Raw genomic sequence first — 22162 nt, forward strand, 5'->3', positions numbered from 1 at the left:
TTGGTAAAATATTTATTTTACCCCCCGCCTCCTCCTCCTCCCCCCCGCCGCCCCCGCCCCAACTTTTCTTCTTGCATGATTTCCCTCGCACGGATTTGCCACTCGGATGTTGTTTCCTCGGGAGCCGAGCTCGGAGCCACGTTGAACCAGCCTTTTCCTCCAGTGCTATGACAGGCAAACTACTGGAGAAGCTGCCGGGGACCATGAACACTTTGATGAACCAATTGCCTGACAATCTGTACCCAGAGGAGATCCCCAACTCTTTGAATATCTTCTCCAGCACCAGCGACTCGGTGGCTCACTACAACCAGATGGCTGCAGGTAAAGCGGGAGGGAAGGGAAATGGGGAAAAGGCAGGAGCAGGGGGGGAGCCGGTGGGGCGAGGAGGAGGATGCTGTGGGTAGGGTGTCATGGAGCCTCGGAGGGAAGGGAAGAGCTGGGGCTGGGGAGCGTCCCCCCCCCGCACCCACCCACCCCTTTCCTCGCCGTGTCTCCGCGCGATCGCTGCAGGGCTCCGCCGAGCGCTGCCGCCGCCGAGCCGCCGCCGCAGGTACGGGGACGGCGGCCGCGCTCCGTGGGGAGGAGAGCGCGGGTGGAGAAGCCGGAGGGCCGAGGGGACGAGGGGAAGGCCGGGCAGCCCCGTGCCGCGCAGGGGCCGCCCGCCCGCGCCGGCGGACGCGCGTGGCCGTGGCAGCCGCCCCCCCGCTCCCCGCAGCGGCGGCGGCGGCAGCGTGGGCTCCCCGGGACGCGGCGCCGACTTTCCCGGAGCGCGGGGCCGGGGGAAACGGGGGGTGGATAGGAGAGAGGGAGGATCTGGGGGGCACAGGTGAGCGCCGAGGGCGGCGGGGGCGGGTGCTCCCCGCGTGTCCCCGCTCCCACGCGGAGCCCCGCCAGGCTAAACCCCCCCCCCTCCTCCCCATCCCCGTGTTTCTCCTCGCCGGGGCTCGGCGCAGGGAAGGCGGCGAGTTGGTAACGGCGTCGGCGGCCGCAGCCCCGGCTCCGCGGAGTGCCCAGCGCTGCCGGGGCTGGACGGGGAGGAAGCCTACCTGTAGCCGCAGGTACCTCCTTCCCCCGGCGGCGCGGCGGTGGGGTGTCCCCCCCACACACCCACCCACCCACCCCGGGCAGCTCCTCGCGGGGGCGGCGCGGGCGGCCCCGCATCGTCGGGACCCCCGGCAGGCAGCGCCGCATACGCGGGGTGGAAGCAGCGAGGGGAAGGGGGGGAGCGAGGCGAGAGGGAACCGGTGCATCCCCGCTCTGCGGAGCATCCCCCGGAGCATCCCCCGGTGCATCCCCGGGCCCTCCCGGCTTACCCTGCCCCGCTTCTCTCGCACTTTGCAGATAATGTTATGGACATTGGCTTAGCGAACGAAAAGGCCGGTCAGGAATTGTCCTCCTACTCGGGCACTTTTCAACCTGCCCCGGGCAACAAGACTGTCACCTACCTGGGGAAATTCGCTTTTGACTCGCCCTCCAACTGGTGCCAGGACAACATCATCAGCCTGATGAGCGCCGGCATCCTGGGGGTGCCGCCGTCCTCGGGCGCGCTCACCAGCACGCAGAGCTCGGCGGGCAGCATGGGGCCGCCGCAGGGCGAGGTGGACCAGATGTACCCCGCGCTGCCGCCCTACTCCTCCTGCAGTGACCTCTACCCAGAGCCTGTCTCCTTCCACGACCCCCAGAGCAACCCTGGCCTCACCTACTCCCCCCAGGATTACCAGGCGGCCAAGCCCGCCTTGGACAGCAACCTCTTCCCCATGATCCCAGACTATAACCTCTACCACCACCCCAACGACATGGGCACCATCACGGAGCACAAACCCTTCCAGAGCTTGGACCCCATCCGCGTCAACCCGCCCCCCATAACCCCGCTGGAGACCATCAAGGCCTTCAAGGACAAGCAGATCCACCCGGGTTTCGGGGGGCTGCCGCAGCCGCCCCTCACGCTCAAGCCCATCCGACCCCGCAAGTATCCCAACCGGCCCAGCAAGACGCCGCTGCACGAGCGGCCCCACGCCTGCCCGGCCGAGGGCTGCGACCGCCGCTTCTCCCGCTCCGACGAGCTCACCCGTCACCTCCGCATCCACACGGGCCACAAGCCCTTCCAGTGCCGCATCTGCATGCGGAGCTTCAGCCGCAGCGACCACCTCACCACCCACATCCGCACCCACACCGGCGAGAAGCCCTTCGCCTGCGAGTTCTGCGGCCGCAAGTTCGCCCGCTCCGACGAGCGCAAGCGGCACGCCAAGATCCACCTCAAGCAGAAGGAGAAGAAGGCCGAGAAGGGCTCGGGTGTGCAGCCCCCCGCCGCGCCCCCCGCCGCCACCGCCACCACCTCGCCCCCCGTCGCCCTCGCCCCCGCCGTCACCACGTGCGCTTGAGGGATTGTGGGGGGCGGCGCGGTGGCACCCCTTCTCCTCCCCTTGCCCTCGGCACCGCTCCGGGGGGAACCCCACGGTGTTCAGGATACCGGGGTTGTGCTGCGACGGGTCCGCTCTGCCCGCACCCGGATTGACCGGGTCCAGGCTGCCCGCACCTGGATCCTGCCTGCACTTGGATCGATGGGACCCGCACCGCCCGCACCCGGATTGCCCGGACTCGCGCTGCCCGCGCTGGGATTGCCCGCAGCACCTGGATCCCGGCTGCCTGCTCCTGCACCTTCCACATCCCGGCTGCTTCCACCTGCACTGCCCGGGGCCGGGCCGCCCGCACTGCCTGGATCCCGGCCGCCCGCTCCCGCAACTCCCGGATCCCGGCTGCCCGCACCCGCACCGCCCGGGGCCGGGCTGTCCGCGCCCTCCTTGCCCGGCTCTCCCGGATCCCCGCTCCCGCACCTGGATTACTTGCACCGCCCGGATCCCGCCTGGATTGCCCCATCCCGGCTCTCCCGCACCCCTCGGCCCTCACCCGGCACCTCCCGGCTCCGTCCCGCCCGCACCCACCCGGCCCGGCTCCGGGCTGCCCGGGCGGCAGATCCCGGGAATAATCGCGGCTGACCTGGATCCCGGGGCTCGGTCCGACCCGCCCGCCCTGCCGGGGCTGGCTGCTCCAGGATCGGCCTCCCCCGGTCCCGTCGTGCCCGGCTCCCCCGGGGCTGGGCGCTCCAGGATCCGTGAGGGGATGGACGGATGGATGGATGGATGGATGGATGGACGGATGGACGGATGGACGGATGGACGGATGGATGGATGGATGGATGGATGGATGGATGGACGGACGGACGGATGGATGGATGGATGGATGGATGGATGGATGGATGGAGCTCATCTGGCTCCTCTCCTCGCTGGGCCTGGAGCCCCGTTGCCCCCCCGGCCCCGTGTCCCCCGTGTCCCCAAGCACCGGCTCCCCGTGCTGGAGGTAAGAGGGCTCAGCCCCCCAAGCCAGGCTGGTGGGGCGGGGGGCGGCTCTGCGGGTCCCCCCAACTCCGGGGGGCAGCGGGGAGCGATGTCCCGGCAGCAGCTTTTGGGTTTGTTTTCTTATTTTTGTTTTCTTTTCCTTTTTATTATATTTTTTTCTTTGTTTTCAGCAGAAGGGAAATTCTTTACAGAAATACAGGGAAAAAAAAAAAGAATACTTTTTATAATGTGAGATATTTTTATTTTATTTTATTTGGTCACTTTAAAACAACCACCCAACTATGGAGGAGAAAAATCAATTAGTCCTCTATTTTATTATTTTTTTTTTCTTTCTCCTTCTGGTATGTGCATGTCATTGCATGACTGCTCTGATTTTTTTCTTCTTTTGTTTTAATAAAACTGTGCTCAGACATTTAAGCTAAACTAAGCAAAAATAATAATGACTTAAAAAGAAAAAAAAATCTTTGTTGCCAAAAGGTCGTGCTATCCAGGTTTGATGTCTGCATGTGAAAAAAAAAACACAAAAAAACACATTAAAAACGTACAAAAAATAAAGAGAAGAGGAAGAATGCAGTCTAATTTATGTGAACTGAAAGGAACAAAAAAAAAAAAAAACAAACCACAATCAGGTTTAACCACACAAACCTAAGGGAATGATATTTTTTGAAAGACTTTTGTATAAAGTTGAGTACTTAGAGAAAAAAAAATCATACCAGATGTAATATATTTTGTGGATGTTTTTATTTCTTGGATTTATAGTACCTTATACTAAGGTTAAAAAAAATTATGCTTGATATTGTGAAAAGGTGATAATTTTCACACACATTTCATTTGCTCATTTGTCATGTTGTAATGCAAATATGATAGTTAATGCATACAGCATTTTTAAGGGAAAAAATCAGAAATATTGAACTGATGTATTGTTGTACCATTTGCACTGTGAGCAAATGCTAATGCAGTAAATATATTGTGTTTGCTGACAATCAAAATCTGTAGTAAATATCTTTATTTGCTTAAATTGATCTATATTGGTTTGGAAAGTAAAAAAACCCAAGGTTTTAATGTGTAAGGGGAGTGTAAAAATGGTTGAAATGTGCAGGGAAGTGGGTGCTGTGTCTCTTTACGGGCGACTTTGAAACCTGTCTGTACAGAATTTTTTTCCTAGTGCTGTATTTCCTTAAATATTATTTTTTTATATGATTTTTTAAAAAAAGTAACCCACTTTTTTTTCTCAGTCCCCCTCCCTCTGCTTCGGTTCTATCCACAGGACGGCACAGCAGGACCCCGCTGGGCAACCCCGAAGGCGACCGGCTCCGTCCTCGCGTCCCTTCTTCCCCGGGATGGGGGCACCCAACTGGGATGGGGGAACTTGACCGGGATGGGGGAACCCAACTGGGATGGGGGAACCCCACCGGGATGGGGACACTCAACCAGGATGGAGGAACCCAACCTGGATGGAGGAACCCCACTGGGATGGGGAGCACCCCACCGGGATGGGGGGAACCCAACTGGGATGGGGGCACCCCACCAGGATGGAGGAACCCCACTGGGATGGGGGAACCCCACTGAGATGGGGGGCACCTGACCAGTATGGGGGAACCCAACTGGGACAGGAGGCACCCCACCGGGATAATGGAACCCAACCGGGATAGGGGAACCCAACCAGGATGGGGGAACCCAACCAGGATGGGGGAACCCAACCGGGATGGGGGAACCCAACCGGGATAGGGGAACCCAACCGGGATGGGGGAACCCAACCGGGATGGGGAGCACCCCACCAGGATGGGGGAACCCAACCAGGATGGGGCACCCACCCTCTCCCCAAAAATCCGCCGCGTCCTTGCTTTGCCCTTGACCTCCCATCCTGTTTTTCCCCGCTCGTGCCGCCGCCGCCTTGACCCCGTCACCATTTTGCTGGCGGCTTCCGCGGCGGCCGGGATAACTTTGGGCCACCAAAGAGGATCGCGCCGCTTCAGCCGGTAATGCTCCCGCGCCTCCGCCAAATCGCCCCGGGGACAGCGCCTGCAGGGGATTTTTTTCCCAGCCTGGATCGCTCGGGATAAAAATAAATCGCTGGGTTTCAGCGCTGGCGCTCGCACGGGCACGAGGAACGAGTGGGAGAAGGAGTTTGGAGGCGCTTGCATGTTTGGAGCGGTGGCGTGTGGTGGTTGGATCCTTCCCCAGGGATGGGGATGGAGCCTGAATGCCAGAGCTGGGATGGTGCTGCAGGATCCCAGACCGGGGTCTGGGGGTCCCTTGGTGTGCAGGGGTCCAGCTCTGCTGGGGTGGAGCGTGACCGGTTGAGCACCCCACAAGTGTCCTCCTTCCCGAGGCCCTGCTGGCACTGCTGGTGGCTGGCACTGGCACTGTGGTCTTTTCTGGTGTTCCCAGGGTATGGAAGTGTTGGCAACGTTGTCAGGTTTCCTGGTTTTTGATTTGGATCTGCAGCCGGGCCTGGAAAAGCTGCTGCTCCGGCCATTCCAGGGCAGCTCTGCCCGTTCCAGGGGGTTTGCTGCGCTCCCTGGCTTGGAAAGGCTTTAATTTGGGGAAATCCAGGCTCTGACTGTGACTCAGGGCACAGCTGGCCCAGACAGGGACGGCATCTCGTGGTGTTGAGGACTTGGCTTTGGCGCTGCACCGGGTCTCCTCTGTGCGGATTCCCGGTGGTCGAGGGTTTGGTGGCCGCGTGAGGCTGGATCGGGACGAGCTGGGATTGTCCCTCCCTGTGTGCTCTGGAGCTCCTGCAGCCATCAGGGGCTGCGGGGCGGCTTGGGAGCCATCGGTGTCCCCGTGGTGTCCCCGTGTGTGGCTCAGGGGGCAGGAACCAGAGCCACCACCCACAGCAGCGCCACCACGGCCCCCAGCGCCACCCGAGGGTGCTGTGCAGGTGCTGGTGCTGCTGGAGGTGCCCCTCTCCGCCGGTGGCTCATCTGGAAAACGCTGGAGATCCTGGGAACGGGCACAGCAGAGGAGCCGCCCCAGTGAGGAGCCACCCAACGTTGCACCAACGCTTTGGGCTCCTTCTGCGGGGCGAGGAGGAGGGAAGGAGCCCACCAGGCCCTGGGGAGCCTCTGTGCCAGCCGGGCCTGGGCATCCCGCTGGGCAGGACTGCCCTGGCGCGGAGCAGGAAGGTGAGGAGCACCCTTGGGTGGCAAAGCGCGGGGAGTGCGTGCAGCACCTTGCACGGAAAATGTTGGTTGCTACGGAAACACGGCACTTTCCATCCCCGTTCTGGGCTATCTGTGTTCTGGGGAGGAGGGAAGGGCTTCCAGTCACGTACCAGCTCCACAGAACTTGCTGCCTGTGCCTCCTCGGCGGGAGCGGCGGGTCCTGAGGAGGCCACCAACACCTCGCTCCTCCCTGCTGAGGGTCTCCGGGGCTTTGCAGGATATGGTTGGATCCAAGAGCTCTCCACGGGATGGGATTTGCTGCTCAGGAGGAGCACCAAGAGCTGAGACCCCGTCCCTGGGGTTGGGAGCGACGAGGACCCACAGCCAGAAGCTCGTGGTTTGCAGCTGGAGTACAGATGTTGATGGGATCCTTCCCTGATCTTCTCACCTCTGGCTCAGCTTCTGCCACGGCCAGGCAGGAGACACCACCCACAGAAGGCCTGGATGGTTCTGGATCATCTGACCTCACCTCCCACCCCGTGGGACCACGTGGATCCATCCCCACCCCTTCTGGAGGAAGGGGCCACACTCATCCTCCTGGGACAGGGGTACAAAGGGCAGAGCCTCCACAGCAGATGCTCCCCGAGTCCTGTGGCCACCAGGATGACAGACCCAGGCTCGTCCCAGCTCTGCCTTGTCCCATCCCCTGGCCCCGAGGTGACAGTGAGGGGCACCACGCCGGCGACAGGCCTGGGAGCAGCAGCTGGCAGCAAAACCTCCCTGGCCCCAGCCTTCCTCCTCCTCCTCCTCACCCTGCCCACACCTGGGTGGGGATGTGGGGACCCTCCTGGCTGCCTCCCCTCGGGGTTTTGCCCACCCCAAAACCGATCCCTCCCCCTCAGACCACCCCACAACGTCCCCTGTCCACCCAGCCCAGCTCCTCCTCCCCACCCCGGCACAAAATGGGACAATGGTGGGGGTTGCCACCCTGGCACTGGTGCCCCCCCGGATCTGCCCCCTCCCCCTGCTCCTTTTGGGCTAATCCCTGTCCTCAGCGGTGTCGGTAACACCTTCCCAGTTTAGCATCATCCTGGCTGCCTGTAATTACCGTGCTGTTTACCTCCACCTGCTAATTGGTAAAGCCAGCCCTGGCGCCCGGCCCGCCCCGTGCGCTGCCATGTGGCAGCTGGCACCAGCCCTGCCTCCCACCCCAGGGTGGCACCCTGGGCTGGAACGGGGGCTCCAGGGGCACCCCGGCCGTGGGGGGCTCTGCTGCATCCCCGACGGAGGTGGCTGGTGGGTCAGTGCTGAGGGCACGGCGTGGTTTTGGTCACCAGAAGGACTCTGCTGTCCCTCCCACCCCTGTCCAGCCTCCTCAAGATGGGTTTGGGGGGTTTCTGCCCAAAACTGGGCGCTCCTGCTCTTCCAAAGGTGACGCATGTCCCTTGGATTTCCTCCACTGGGGTGGTCCTGCTCCTCCCCCTGCCCAGGGTGTCCCTGGGCACCCCCTGCCCACGCCCATCCCGGGATGTCCCTGGGAATCCCTTCCCTGTGCCCTCGCCCACCCCAGGGAACAACCCTGGGCACCCCTCTCGGTGCCCCCATCCAGCTCAGGATGCTCCCAGGCAATTCCTGACCCTCGCCCACCCCAGGAATGCCCCTGGGCATCCCCTCCTGTGCCACTGCCCACTGCGGGCTGCTCCTGGGCATTCCACGCTCCTGCCCTCACCCACTTTTGGGATGTTCCTGGGCATTCCCTCCCCGTGTCCTCGCCCACTCCAGGGGTAATCCAGGCAATTCCTTCTCCATTCCCACCCCGAGGTGATCCAGGCAATTCCTGCCCACCCAGGGGTGATCCAGGCAATTCCTTCTCCATTCCCACCCCGGGGTGATCCCGGCAGTTCCTCCATTCCCACCCAGGGGTGATCCAGGCAATTCCTCCTCACCCATCCAGGGGTGATCCGTGGAATTCCTTCCTGCCCACCCAGGGGTGATCCCAGCAGTTCCTCCATTCCCACCCAGGAGTGATCCAGGCAATTCCTCCATTCCCACCCAGGGGTGATCCCGGCAATTCCTCCTCACCCATCCAGGGGTGATCCGTGGAATTCCTTCCTGCCCACCCAGGGGTGATCCAGGCAATTCCTCCTTGGCCATCCCAGGGTGATCCTGGCAATTCTTCCTCACCCACCCAGGGGTGATCCCGGCAGTTCCTCCTCCCGGCCCCCCCCGGGCACGCTCCACAGCTCCCAGCGGTTTATCTCCGCCCCCTCCCGCCCCATTCCCAGCCCTTGCACCGAAACCGGGCGAATTTCGGGCTCTTCTCCCCGCGCGCCTTGCCCGTGACGTCACTCTCCCCCCGCGGTGTGACGTCACGCCCCCACCGCGTGGCGTCACCGCGGCGCGCGGCCCCGGGGGTGAGCGCCGCCGGAAGGGGCGGGGCCAGGAGCGGCGGCGCTTCCGGGAGCGGCGCGGGGCGGAGGGGGAAGATGAGCTGGTGAGTGCGGGGGGACCCCGGCACCGGCACCGGCACCGGGACAGGGCGGGGGACCGGCCAGCGGGACCGGGAGCGGGGCAGCGCGGGGGAGCGGGAGCGCCGGCACCGGCACCGGGACAGGGCGGGGGACCGGCCAGCGGGACCGGGAGCGGGGCAGCGCGGGGGAGCGGGAGCGCCGGCACCGGCACCGGGCGGAGGAACCGGGACGGGGCACGGCGGGGGAGCGGGAACGCCGGGACTGGGGCAGGGAGGGGGAGCCGGCACCGGGGCAGGGCAGGGGAACGGGAGCGCCGGCACCGGCACCGGGGCAGGGAGGAGGAACCGAGACCGGCGGGGCAGGGCGGGGGAACCGGAGCCGGGTCCCGGCTCCTCACCGTGGGCACTGCGGGTGAGGAGGAGCCGGGGACGGGCCCGGAGCGAGCCCCGGTGCAGGCCCTGGAGCGGAGCCGGGGGGTTCACAGTGCTGGCCTGGCTTGGCCCCACTGCTGGGCCTGGAGAGGCCCCGGTGCTGGCCCTGGTGGGATCCCCAGTCCTGGCCAGGTTTGTCCTGGTGCCGGCCCTGGTACGGTCCCCTGTCTTGATCAGGTTTGTCCCAGTCTTTGCCAGGTTTGTCCCAGTCCTGGCCAGGTTTGTCCCAGTCTTTGCCAGGTTTGTCCTGCTGGAATCCCCAGTGCTGGCCAGGTTTGTAGCCGAGCTGGTGCTGGCCCTGGTGGGGTCCCCAGTCCTGGCCAGGTTTGTCCTGGTGCCGGCCCTGGTAGGGTCCCCTGTCTTGATCAGGTTTGTCCCAGTCCTGGCCTGGTTTGTCCTGCTGGAATCCCCAGTGCTGCCCAAGTTCATCCTGGTGCTGGCCCTGGTAGGGTTCCCTGTTTTGATCAGGTTTGTCCCAATCCTGTCCAAGTTTGTCCTGCTGGAATCCCCAGTGCTGGCCAGGCTTGTCCCAGTCCTGGCCTGGTTTGTCCTGCTGGAATCCCTAGTCCTGGTCAGGTTTGTCCCAGTCCTGGCCTGGTTTGTCCTGCTGGAATCCCAGTCCTGGCCAGGTTTGTCCTGGTCCTTGCCAGGGTTGTCCCAGTCCTGGCCAGGTTTGTCCTGCTGGAATCCCGTGTGTGTGCTCTCAAGCCCCTGAGCTTGTGCCCTCAGTGCAGCCAGGTTTGTCCTGGTCCTTGCCAGGTTTGTCCCAGTGCTGGCCAGGTTTGTCCTGCTGGAATCCCCAGCGCTGGCCAGGTTTGTCCTGCTGGAATGCCGGTCCTGGCCAGGTTTGTCCCAGTCCTTGCCAGGTTTGCCCCAGTTCTGGCCAGGTTTGTCCTGGGGGCTGCCCCAGTGCTGGCCAGGCTTGTCCCTGCTGTCCCTGTGGCCACCCCACAGGCGAGCACCCTCCCAGCCCTCCCCTGTGCCCCCCACAGCACCCCTGACCCCTTCCCACCGCTCCCCCTCCCTGCCCAGGTGCTGCTGCAGGTACAAGGAGGGTCCCCCAATGTCCCCATTGGCTCTGAAATGCTGCAAAACCACCTTCAACTCCATGAAAGTAAAGCTTTTTCCTTTAAAAAAGGGGAAAGAGGAATTCCCATGTGTTTGAATCAAACTGATGAGGGCTCAGTTTGGACACGTTGGTGCTTATTTATTTGAATTGTACTAGAAATCAATAATATTAGAAATTAATCTGGACTGCTGTGTGTGATTTCTCATCCTGGGTAGTTCTGGAGATCCAGCAGTGTTGTGAGAGGCAAAGGAGGGGATGGATCAAGAGCTAAAAGGGCTTTTCCTTGCCTGGAAGGTTGAGTTCCGTGGTGACAATGGAAAATTTCTTTGGGTTGGGAGCTGTGGAGTTGTGGTTTGGAAATGTACTCCAAGAATGTAACGAGGCACACACAGGTACTGATTAAAACTGGGCATTTGGGCTAAAAATACACATTTATCCCCTGGAATCACTTTGGTTTTGCTTTGCTCATCTCAGAACATCAGCAATTATGGTCAGTGTTGGCTAATGAGGTTTTGGAGCCAACTTTTCCCAGGAAGCCTGAGGGAAGGGACTCTGGAAAGGACCCTCTGGTCCAGGAGGAGCTTCAGAGCCAAAATGTGGGGGATAATTAATCCCTTCATGCGTTGGAATCATTTGGATGCAGGGTATCCACACTTCCACGTGCAATTCCTGGTGTCCATCCAGCCCAGGGACTGTCCCTTGTCACCCCAACACATCTGGCTTTTTCTGGGAGCCCTTTCTCTGGGAGATTGGCTGGTTTTGCCTCTTTCTGGGGAGGAATCCAAGGTTGTTGTCTGCTGGATTTTGGCTTCCTTTTTCTACCTCTGTTGAGGTTGGGATTGAAGGTACTTGAGATGATAGTTTAGACTCTGATGTTTATTTTTTCTTATCAGTTGCAGTCTCACAGCAATGAGTTCTGCAGTCTTTCATTAGCAAGGCACAAAATGGTTAACTATCTCTTGTTTAAGGTTAATCTATCCAATTAAGAAATTTTACCTAAATTATTTTCACTTTTAACCCAATAACTGATCCCTCAAAGTCTGCACTGTGGACTTTTCTGTTCAATTACAAATACCACCCAAATTCATGGAGAAGAAGGAAGAAGAAGGCAAAGAAGAGCAACCTGCCGCTGCCCTAAAACCTCCATCTTGCTCCATATTTATTGCTGTATTCTAAAACCTCAAACTCTTAAGTTTTCCACCCTGTGATGTCAAACACTTGTAGCCAGCTCCACACCCGTAATTCCAGTGCTATCAATCAATTTTGGAAACCTTCTCCACAGCCTCAGGTCAAATGCAGTGCTCTCCTGGGGATCAGAGTCTGTCTGTACAGAAAATCTAAAACTCTTGGCATCCAGAGCTCCAACAGTTGCCCGGCGAGCGGGGGAACTCCGGGGAATTCTGAGTCTCTTTCTTCTCTGGCCGCGTCACCCTCTGGAGCGTGGCTGACGCACGAGGAGCTTGGAGCCTGCAGGCTTCCAGCGCCACGGCGGCCGCACAATCGCCCTCAGTGTGGCCCTGCGTGTGTGCCCTCAGTGCAGCCATGGATGTGTGTGTGCCCTCAGTGCAGCCATGGATGTGTGTGTGCCCTCAGTGCAGCCATGGATGTGTGCATGCCCTGAGTCCGGCCCTGAGCGTGTGCCCTCAGTGCAGCCATAGACATGTGTGTGCCCTCAGTGCAGTCATGGATGTGTGTGTGCCCTGAGTCCGGCCCTGAGCGTGTGCCCTCAGTGCAGCCATGGACGTGTGTGTGCCCTCAGTCCAGCCATAGACATGTGTGTGCCCTGAGTCCGGCCCTGAGCGTGTGCCCTCAGTCCAGCCATGGATGTGTGCGTGCCCTGAATTCGGCCCTGAGCGTGTGCCCTCATTGCAGTCCTGGGTGTGTGCCCTCAGTGCAGCCATAGACATGTGTGTGCCCTGAGTCCAGCCCTGAGCTTGTGCCCTCAGTGCAGCCATTAATGTGTGCCATGAGTCCAGCCATGGACGTGTGTGTGCCCTCAGTCCAGCCATGGATGTGTGCGTGCCCTGAGTCCGGCCCTGAGTGTGTGCCCTCAGTCCAGCCATGGATGTGTGCGTGCCCTGAGTCCAGCGCTGAGCTTGTGCCCTCAGTGCAGCCATTAATGTGTGCCATGAGTCCAGCCATGGACGTGTGTGTGCCCTCAGTTCAGCCATGGGCGTGTGCCCTCAGTCCAGCCCTGAGCAAGTGCCGTCAGTCCAGCCCTGGGTGTGTGTGTGCCCTCAGTCCAGCCATGGACGTGTGTGTGCGCCCTCAGTGCAGCCCTGGGTGTGTGCCGTCAGTCTGGCCGTGGACGTGTTCTCTCAGTCCAGCCATGGACGTGTGCCCTCAGTCCGGCCCTGAGCGTGTGCCCTCGGTCTAGCCTTGGGTGTGTGTGCCCTCAATCTGACCATGGACGTGTTCCCTCAGTCCAGCCTTGTGTGTGTGCCCTCAGTGCAGCTCTGCGTGTGTGTCCTCAGCCCGGCCCTGAGCGTGTGTGTGCTCTCAGCCCGGTGCTGCCCTCAGCCCGGTCCCCTCCCGGGCTGCCCTCCCGGCATCAATGGGGCCATTCACGGTGCGGGCCCGGCTGACGTCCGTGGCAGCGCTGACACACGTGGGGTCGTGCCCGCTGCTGAAATGTCACAGCGAGGCACGTCCGGCCCTGGCATCGCTCCGGCGAGGGAGAGCTTTGTTCCAGCCCTGGCCGCTGTGGGAAGTGTTGGGTTATACACTCTGTGAACTTTCTATTAAGCTTTAAAAATGCTCTACAAACTCATTTCTCTCAGGGAAGCAGGGACTTTGCTCAGCTTCCACGTGCGTCTCTCTGGCGTTGGGTGCCATTAGTCCTGGGCTGATCCCTCTTTTTCCAGGCTTGGATGCTGCAGCTGAGGAAGAGGATGGAGCTTCATCCTCAGCATTGTTTTGCAGAGCTGGGAGGTTGCATAAATTGCCACCATTTTGGCTCCTGGGCACTCATATCCTTAATTTTTTTTGTAAGGGAAATCCCCAGAGATTTAAGGGCTGTTGGCAGGTTGGTGCTTTGTTGAGTGGTGTGGAGTTAATCCTGGGCCATCCCTCACTCCTTGTGAGTTCTCTGTGCTGCATGACGGCTGGGAACACTCCCAGGAACATGGGGAATGCTCCCTGGAACACAGGGAATGCTCCCTGGAACACAGGGATCACTCCCAGGAGCACAGGGAATGCTCCTGGGACACAGGGAACACTCCTGGAACACAGGGAATGCTCCCTGGAACACAGGGAACACTCCTGGAACACAGGGAGTGCTCCCTGGAACACAGGGAACACAGGGAACACTCCTGGAACACAGGGAATGCTCCCTGGAACACAGGGATCACTCCCAGGAGCACAGGGAATGCTCCTGGGACACAGGGAACACTCCTGGAACACAGGGAGTGCTCCCTGGAACACAGGGATCACTCCCAGGAGCACAGGGAATGCTCCCTGGAACACAGGGAATGCTCCCTGGAACACAGGGATCACTCCCAGGAGCACAGGGAATGCTCCTGGGACACAGGGAACACTCCTGGAACACAGGGAGTGCTCCCTGGAACACAGGGAACACTCCCTGGAACACAGGGAATGCTCCCTGGAACACAGGGATCACTCCCAGGAGCACAGGGAATGCTCCTGCAACACAGGGATCGCTCCCAAGTGCACAGTGATGTCCCTTGTACCAGCACAGGAGAGCTGTTCCAGAGAGCTCCTGCTGGTGACAGAGCCTGGATTAAATCCCCAAATTCCTGATTCCTGCACCCAGACAGTGAGGCAGCTCTGCCTTTCTAGCCTGGCATGGACAGCTGAGATGTTTTTGGAATCCTAGCTATGCTCCATGGCTTCTTTAGGCTTTGGGATCTCTTGGAGCATCCTCATCCCCCTCTTCCTCATGTGTAATCCAGTGATTCCCTTGGCCGGCACTCCTTCTAAAAATAAAGAGAGTGGAGGGCTGGATTTTACTGTATCATCCCCTTACTGCCCCAAGTGCCTCATTTTTGACTTTATAAAGTGTTTTTTAAGGTTCCTGAGACTGCGTCAAACCAAACCTCATAACCAGGCTCCCAAACACCCCTGCTCCAGTTTCCCACTCTCCGCCAGGTGAATTCCCACAGGGAAAAGGGGGTTTTGTTTGTCTCTCCCACAGGATGGGAGGCTGGATGGGTTTGCAGAGCCTCAAAAGTGGGGTTGTTGGTTATTCCCGGTGTTTTCCCTGTTATGGATTTGCTCAGGCTGTTGGTTATTCCCGGTATTTTCTGTTTTATGGATTTGCCCAGGTTGTTGGTTATTCCTGGTGTTTTCCATGTTAAGGATTTGCATAGCCTCAGAGTGGGGTTGTTTATTATTCCCAGTATTTTCCTTGTTATGGATTTGCCCAGGTTGTTGGTTACTCCCAATATTTTCCCTGTTAGGGATTTGCACAGGTTGTTTATTCCTGTTGTTTTCCCTCTTATGGATTTGCCCAGGTTGTTGGTTACTCCCAATGTTTTCCCTGTTATAGATTTGCCCAGGTTGTTGGTTATTCCAGTATTGTCTGTTTTCTGGATTTGCCCAGGTTGGTGGTTATTCCAGTGTTTTCCACGTTAAGGATTTGCCCAGGTTGGTGGTTATTCCAATATTGTCTGTGTCATGGATTTGCCCAGGTTGGTGGTTATTCCTGGTGTTTTCTGGGTCATAGATTTGCCCAGGTTGTTGGTTATTCCGGTGTTTTCTGGGTTAAGGATTTGCCCAGGTTGTTGGTTATTCCCAATATTTTCCCTGTTAGGGATTTGCACAGGTTGTTTATTCCTGTTGTTTTCCCTCTTATGGATTTGCCCAGGTTGTTGGTTATTCCTGGTGTTTTCTGTGTCATGGATTTGCCCAGGTTGTTGGTTATTCCTGGTGTTTTCCACGTTAAGGATTTGCCCAGGTTGTTGGTTATTGCAGTGTTTTCTGTGTTTTGGATTTGCCCAGGTTGTTGGTTATTCCTGTTGTTTTCCCTCTTATGGATTTGCCCAGGTTGTTGGTTATTGCAGTGTTTTCTGTGTTTTGGATTTGCCCAGGTTGTTGGTTATTCCTGTTGTTTTCCCTCTTATGGATTTGCCCAGGTTGTTGGTTATTGCAGTGTTTCCTGTGTTTTGGAGCCGTGGCCACGCTGGGCAGGAGCGATGCACACCCAGCCCCAGGCTCTGTTTTCTTCCCTCTCAATCAATATTGATGTTTTCTGGAGCCCCACGTGGCCGACGGCAGCGCTCCCCTTCCCTGCAGGTTTCAGTGATACTGGGATCAGGAGATGAGCATGGGATAAAATGAACTGGGATGAAGCAAGTGGATACCAGAGCAGTGAGTGAGGCTCCCAAACACCTCCCTGTTACCTGGAGCACCTGTGCAAGGTGCTTTGCACATCCCAAAGTTTTTATCGTGGTGAAACTGGAGCGCCAGCCGGGCATTTCCCGGGGTGGAGCAGCTGGGAAGTGCCACCTGCCACCTCCCCTGCCACCATCACAGGCCTCGCAGTGCTTATTCCTTAATTGTTCATTTTTCCACCTGTTTTGTCCAGGTAGCTCCAACCCAGTGCTCTGGTTGAGCCACAACCGTGTTTCACAACCGTGCTTAAAATGGATATTTTTGTAGCATAGTCAGGGCCTAAAACAGCCCTGCAAAATTCTGCTCGCCCACGCGCCTGGCGTGAGTAATTTTCTTTTGATGGGTGAGTAAAATATCATTATTTTTTTCATGCTCCTCTTGGAATGGGTGGGAGAGAGGATTCTGACATTATTTTTGATTTGCTTAACACTGACACCGTGCCTAGCTCCGTGCAGGATGCAGAGGGACCTGCTCCCAGGAGCTCATCCCTGCACCGCCAAACTTCAGGAAGGTGCCTTGCCTTCCCTGGCCTGACCTAAAATCCAGAAAATCGATGTTTACACCTCTTTTTTCGCCTCTTTTTACACCTCTCTTTCCCTTCTCCCCCGCTGCAGCGGCTCACCCTGACATCCCTGCGTGGCTCAAAGCCTCCAGGATCCCGGGGATGGGCTGAAATCCAGGTGGGAGCGCTCACCTGCGGCATGGGCGCCTTCATTCCCCAGGGATGTCATCCCACATCCCTCCCGTCCCCACCCCGTGACCTCCGCTCTCATCTCCACGAGGAGAGCACCCAAACGGGGATTTGGCGCAGAGTCTCCCTCGACAGAAGCTGTTTGTGATCCGTTGGAATAATTTTTTTCCCTTTTTTTTTTTTTCCTCTTTTTTTTGCCTCCGCGCTGTGTTTGGAGCGGTTGCCATGAGTTCCTGGGAGGGGGGAGCGGGGTGGGACGGTGCCTGCGGTTTCCATGGACACGCCGGGAGCACAGCGAGGAGGCATCCGGGAGATTCACGCCTAACCTGAGCCTGCCCTCCTGCCTGGCTCACCTGGGCACGCCTGGCATCCCCTCCCGGCCCGGCATTTGCACCTTTGGGTGTTTTTAGGAAGCCCAATGCAGGTTTCCAGGATTTTAATGTGCAGCGTTCCCTCTCGTTGTGCAGACTCAGGAATGCTGCTCAGCAAAGCCTCTCAGCTTCCTTTCAACTTCCTGGCTTTTCCCTGTCATGGAAAAGCCCTTCCCTAACACCTCCATCCCTCGGGGAAGCTTCACCCAAGCGGAGAGGGAGGAGAAGCTCAACCAAGTTCACTGCGTAGCAGAGTGGGAAAGTGAAGGTTCACATCCTTCCTGGAGTGCTCCCGACCTTCCTGTTGGGGTTTGCAGGAACTCTTTGATCCCTCTGGGGTGGCAGCTGATCCCAGGACCAGGCAGCTTTTCTGGATGCAGCTGAATCCATTCCCAAGCCAGCAGCTTCCAAAGGGAAAGGCTCAGGGAAGGACCCAGTTTCTGTGGTAGCTTTGGGATGATTTTTGTCTGCGCAGAGGATCAGGTGTAAAGGGATGGTTTTGTAGGATCCCTCGTCATCCCACGTGCCAAAATCCTGGGGAAAACCAGGCTTTGGAGGGTTGGGGTCACCCTGGCAGCGCGGGAGGCTGGGTGTCATCCTCCTGCCTGCAGGCACAGAGAGGTTTCTTTCCGGTGAAGGAATTGAGATTTTTGGTGGAAATTCAAAGAGTGAGAAGCTCTGGCGGGCATCCAGGCTATGCTGGCGCTTGGGGTTTCAATGAGAGAGAGAGAAAAAGGAAAAAAAAAACCCTGAAACTTTCCACGGGAAGCGGGCACTTCCCACAAAACATGGATTTAGTCGGTGGTCTGGCAGTGGTACCAGTAAAAACCAGTTTTGGCCACCAGTTCATACCAAAGCAGGACCTGTGGGTCCCCTGCAAATGCCACTCATGCCCACCTGGGGCAGGAATATTGAATTCAGAGGCTCAGTGTCACTTTTCCCAAATTAATTAACGTCCAAACTGCCCCAGCGTCTGCTGTCCCCATCCCTGCCTGTCCATCCGTCTGTCCATCCTTCCCTCCCTTCCCAATCCCTGCCTGGCAGCTCAGCATCCCCAGGGAGAGCATTTTATCAGCTGTGGGTGAAAATATTTGGTGTTTATCCCTTGCTTATCTGCCAAGGGTCTTCTGGGGCCTGATTAGGGGTGGCAAAGCTGAGTTGGAATGAGCTGGGAAAAAAAAATCACATCCCACAGGGAATTTATCCCCTGGGCACGCTCTGAGCTCCATGCCAGCTCCCCATGCCAGGGGTGATGCCAAGGTGTGGTGTCCACCCTGGGAAAGGACCATTCCTCCCTAATTTAGCAAGGATTGAGTGATTCCTGCTGGCAATTCCTGCCTTCCAGGGGACTGCTGGGGAGTGGGAGGGGGAGCTCCGTGTTTTAAGCTGCAGCTCCCCACAGACCTCGTGGAGCTGCATCCCCCCCCAGCCTGGGAGGTTTGTTTCCAACTCTCCTGTGCATCCAGAGGAGAATTAACTGCTTTGGTGTGTGTGGCCCTGCGTTTGCACATGGAAAAGCCAAGTAAATAGATGAGATTGCTGGGGAAACTTCAGAGAAAATCAGCCACAGCTTCTCCCACCTTCCCCTCCCTGGGGTTCCTGAGCATCCCCGAGTAGAGCTCGCAGGATTCTCTCCACCCACACTTTTTTTCCTTACTTTAAGCTCTTCCCACCCTCTCCCTGCAGTGTTTCACCCTCCTCCCTCCCCCCTGAACCCTGCTGCTTTCCCAAAGTGCAGGTGCCCTCGCAGGGAGGGGGCTGCGAGGGGCCGGGATGCTCCCCCAGCCCCGCGGGCTGGGAACGCTCCGGCTGTGACTCAGCGCGCTCGGCTCTTCAGGAACGGGATTTCAAGGGATTTCACACCCCAAACACAACCCCAGCTTTCTCTCGCTCAGCAGAAACGAGACATCAGGAAAAAAAAAAAAAAAAAAAAAAGCAGCACCGATTCTGGTTTTTCTTTGGTGTTTATAGAGCCAGGCTCAGCTTTGAAGGGACCGGGGAGATCCGTGGAATTCGTGGCAGTGATGGATATGGATCCACCTCCCCCCAGTTTATTTGTATTATCCCCATCATGCGTTTTCTAACCAGGAAAAAAACCTCTGAGTTTTGAAGGAAATGGTTGTGATGTTGCTGTGGCAGCTGCACTTTGTCCCCCCACAATTTTGCAGGCAGGGACACAACTCCCAGAGGGACAAAACTTCGGTGCCGGCAGCAGTTTTGAGGCGTGGGGTGAATCCATTTGGTTTAAAAGCTTCAATAAAATCCATACTTTTCATCTTTTTTTTTCTTCCTTCTTTCTTTCCTGCTCATCCATCTTCTCCCCCCCACCCTCCCAGAGAATCATATTAAAAGACAGTGATTTAAAAACCAGGAAAATTATGTAAAATTGTAAAATAGAACAAAAAACCCTCCAGTAATTGAGGAACAGACCTGACTTGCACAGGGTTATTTTTTAGAGGTTTTACTGAGACAGACATAATTACCAAGTGGCATCACGATGCTGATAGAGATATTTACTGCTGCATGGGAGATTTGCAGCTCCACTGACTTCCCTTTGTTTCTGGGAGAAGAAAAGGGATTTTTGGGGTTCCTTGCCCTCCGTGGTGGGGTGAGGATGGAGCAGAACCCCCTGTGCTCCCTCTGCCTTCCCTTCCCAGCTCTGATCCCCAGCCAGTGGCTTTTCCCACCCCACATCCCTGTGGTACCAAACTCCCTGGATTGAGCCATTTTTCCAGTGGACAACACCACTTTGGGGTGCTCTCTGTACCCCCCACAGGGGCAGGTTGTGCACAGGTAATGCCTTAATCACCTTTTTAATTGTCCTTTCCCACTAGGAGCCGACCTGGCTCCAGCTCCCTGCTTGTTCCCGCCCTGCCAGAGAGTGGCAAACTGGTTTTAAGTGGGATAACGCTCCCTTGAGTAAAATCCTCATTTTTTTTATCCTTTCACCACCAAGTTGGTGCCATCACTTCCAAAAACATCAAGTGACAGCACCTGGCTGCGGATGGCAGGCGGGAGGTGCCTCATTTTGGTTTATATTTGACCCACAGAGGAAAACACAAAGGAAAAAAATCCATATATTTTTGTTTTCTTCCTGTAAGGCACCACACCCCCAGTTATTGACAGGGAAATTATACAGCAGAGTGGTGTTTGTTTATAAAAGAAGGGTGATTCACACTGCCACAGGAGCTGGAAAGGGTTAAACCCAAAATTACACCGGTCCTGGCAGAGAACCATAAACAGGAAGTTCTCCCGAAAAAAAATTTAAATTTAAACCTGGTGACTCAGGTTGGCTCCAGAGCTGCTCAGGGAGGGTCACGGGGGGTGCAGCCCTGGATTATTCCCGGTGGGTAATTACAGCCTTGCTCTGAAAACAGCGGGAAAAGTGGGAAGAGAAGGTTTGCAGTTGGGATAATCGGGGTTTTTTTGCTTCATCCCGCCCGTTCTTCCATTGCAAACTCCTTCTCCTGTTGCACACAGTTGGATTTTACAGCAGGTTACACTGGTAAAAATACTTCTTGAGGGTCCAGCTGTTGGATGGAGCAGTGCTGGGGGCTTGGAAGGGGAGCTGGTGGGAAAACCAGCAGTGGGAAAAGGGACTGGGAGGCAGCAACAGAGTCCCAAAAGCCATGGTTTTATCTCAAGTTTTGTGTAGCAGCTGGTCCAGTCCAGATTCTCAGGAGGGGACTCAGACACTTTCCCAGAAGCTCCTGGTACAGATTTGGGATGGGAAATTGGAAGTGGAAGATTCCATTGGAATGCAATGGGATGAAGCTGAGCTGTAGGTGAAACATCTTTGGCAAAAAACCACTTGAATGTCATTATGACCTCAATTTTTTTCTATTTATTTAAAGCATCACAACCCAGAAAACATTGGGAGATTTTGGCTGAGATGCTTTAACCAAGCAGCACCTCTTTAACTTAATTAAATCCATTGACAACAGCAGTTAAATTCCTGGATTTTCATTATACTGATAGGTGAAAGAAATCCAATTATTTTCAGGCTGCCTGCGTGGCTGCTCCCAGCTGACCCAGCCACCCTTACATATGTTGTGTAATTTATTTAGAGTACTCTTCTCATTCAGGTAACCCAGATTTTCCTGGGAATTAGGGATTTTAAGAATGAAGGCTGTGCTGGCAGGTGAGCCTCTCCTCCAGCTGTTGGAGCAGAGGAATCCTTTGAAGCAGCTCGCAGCTCCAGACACTGGGTTGTTGCTTTTTTTAATATCCTCTTTCTAAATATTTACAGGCTTTGTTTGGGAGTTTTTTTAGTATTATTTTATCCTCCCCAGCAGATTTGGTTTGAAACAGAGCGGGTTCTTCAGCTGCTTGTGGAGCATCCTTGCCTTGTTTGGGGTGGAGGGAGGGTGTGTGGGGCTGACCTCAGGGGTGGCACTGGCTCTGGGACAACCAAAGGGACCCGCAGGGACCACCCAGCCCAGCTGCTGGCCCTGCACAGACAGCCCAAAATCCCACCCTGGCAGCATTGTCCAAACACTCCTGGAGCTGTGGCAGCCTCGGGGCTGTGACCCTTCCCTGGAGAGCTGTCCCAGTGCTTCTTCCAGCCTTTGGGGGAGGAATCTTTCCCTAAAATCCAACCTGACTCTGCCTTGGCGCAGCTCCAGCCGTTCCCTGGCTCCTGTCGCTGTCACAGAGCAGAGATCAGAGAGCTGCCCCTCTGGAATGCTGAGAAGTCTCCCCACACTCTGTCCCACCCTTTCCCTGTCCAGGGGGTGCACAGTGCCTGGAATGAGGGGCTGCCCCCCCAGGACTCCCCTGCTGCCCCCAGCCCCAGCCCAGCCCCGGGCCCAGCATCAGCGCTGCTCACACATTCCCTTCTCCTCTCTCTTTTCCAGGATCCCGTTCAAGATCGGGCAGCCCAAGAAACAGATTGTACCCAAGACAGTGAGTAAACCAGTTCCCCCTTTTTAGCTCCAGCCTTGGATCATGTGGCTGATGAGTCAAGCCAGCACTTTGACTCGTCCCATTTTGCAGCGTGTGGGAGGGAGCTGGAGCAGCAGAACCTGTTGCCGCGTGTGACCAGCGCTCGGCTCCTCGTGCGAGGAGCGAGGGGGAGCCCCATGCAGGCAGAATATTTTGGTTTGGGATCTGTGGAAATGATAATTTTTTTTATTTTTTGGGAGTGGGGTGCGTGTGTGCGCGGGGTGGGGGAAAAGAGCTCTCTTGGTCTGGCACAGTTTTCCTCGGAGATGGCTGAACGGGTTTGCTTCCTTCCTTCCTTCCTTCCTTCTTTCAGCAATGGCTTGTTTGTTCATCCTTTCGGAGCAGATGGAGGAGGAGGAGTGGTTCA

General features: G+C 57.2%; 2 protein-coding genes across 4 annotated transcripts in view; both read left to right on the forward strand.

Moving 5' to 3' along the window:
• Positions 1 to 26: 26 nt before the first annotated feature.
• Positions 27 to 4577, forward strand: EGR3 (early growth response 3). Of its 3 annotated transcripts, none has more exons than XM_039698388.1 (2): positions 27 to 321; positions 1342 to 4577. In XM_039698388.1, exons 1-2 carry the CDS (start codon positions 168 to 170, stop codon positions 2379 to 2381), a joined length of 1194 nt encoding a protein of 397 aa, XP_039554322.1. In that variant the 5' UTR covers positions 27 to 167; the 3' UTR covers positions 2382 to 4577. The 3 variants fall into 3 exon arrangements, with proteins under 3 accessions (XP_039554322.1, XP_039554324.1, XP_039554323.1); XM_039698390.1 differs by lacking the exon at positions 27 to 321 and adding an exon at positions 697 to 826; XM_039698389.1 differs by lacking the exon at positions 27 to 321 and adding an exon at positions 867 to 1058.
• Positions 4578 to 8898: 4321 nt separating this feature from the next.
• The window catches only part of BIN3 (bridging integrator 3), a 44345-nt gene continuing 31081 nt past the window's right edge, over positions 8899 to 22162 (forward strand). Inside the window, exons 1-2 of the mRNA XM_039698305.1 lie at positions 8899 to 8960; positions 21708 to 21756. Coding sequence (XP_039554239.1) covers positions 8953 to 8960; positions 21708 to 21756 — 57 coding nt within the window. The 5' untranslated portion in view covers positions 8899 to 8952. The remainder of the gene's footprint in view (positions 8961 to 21707; positions 21757 to 22162) is intronic.

The sequence above is a fragment of the Passer montanus genome, unplaced genomic scaffold (genome assembly GCF_014805655.1).
Source record: "Passer montanus isolate IOZ18808 unplaced genomic scaffold, ASM1480565v1 scaffold123, whole genome shotgun sequence".
Taxonomy (NCBI): Eukaryota; Metazoa; Chordata; class Aves; order Passeriformes; family Passeridae; genus Passer; species Passer montanus.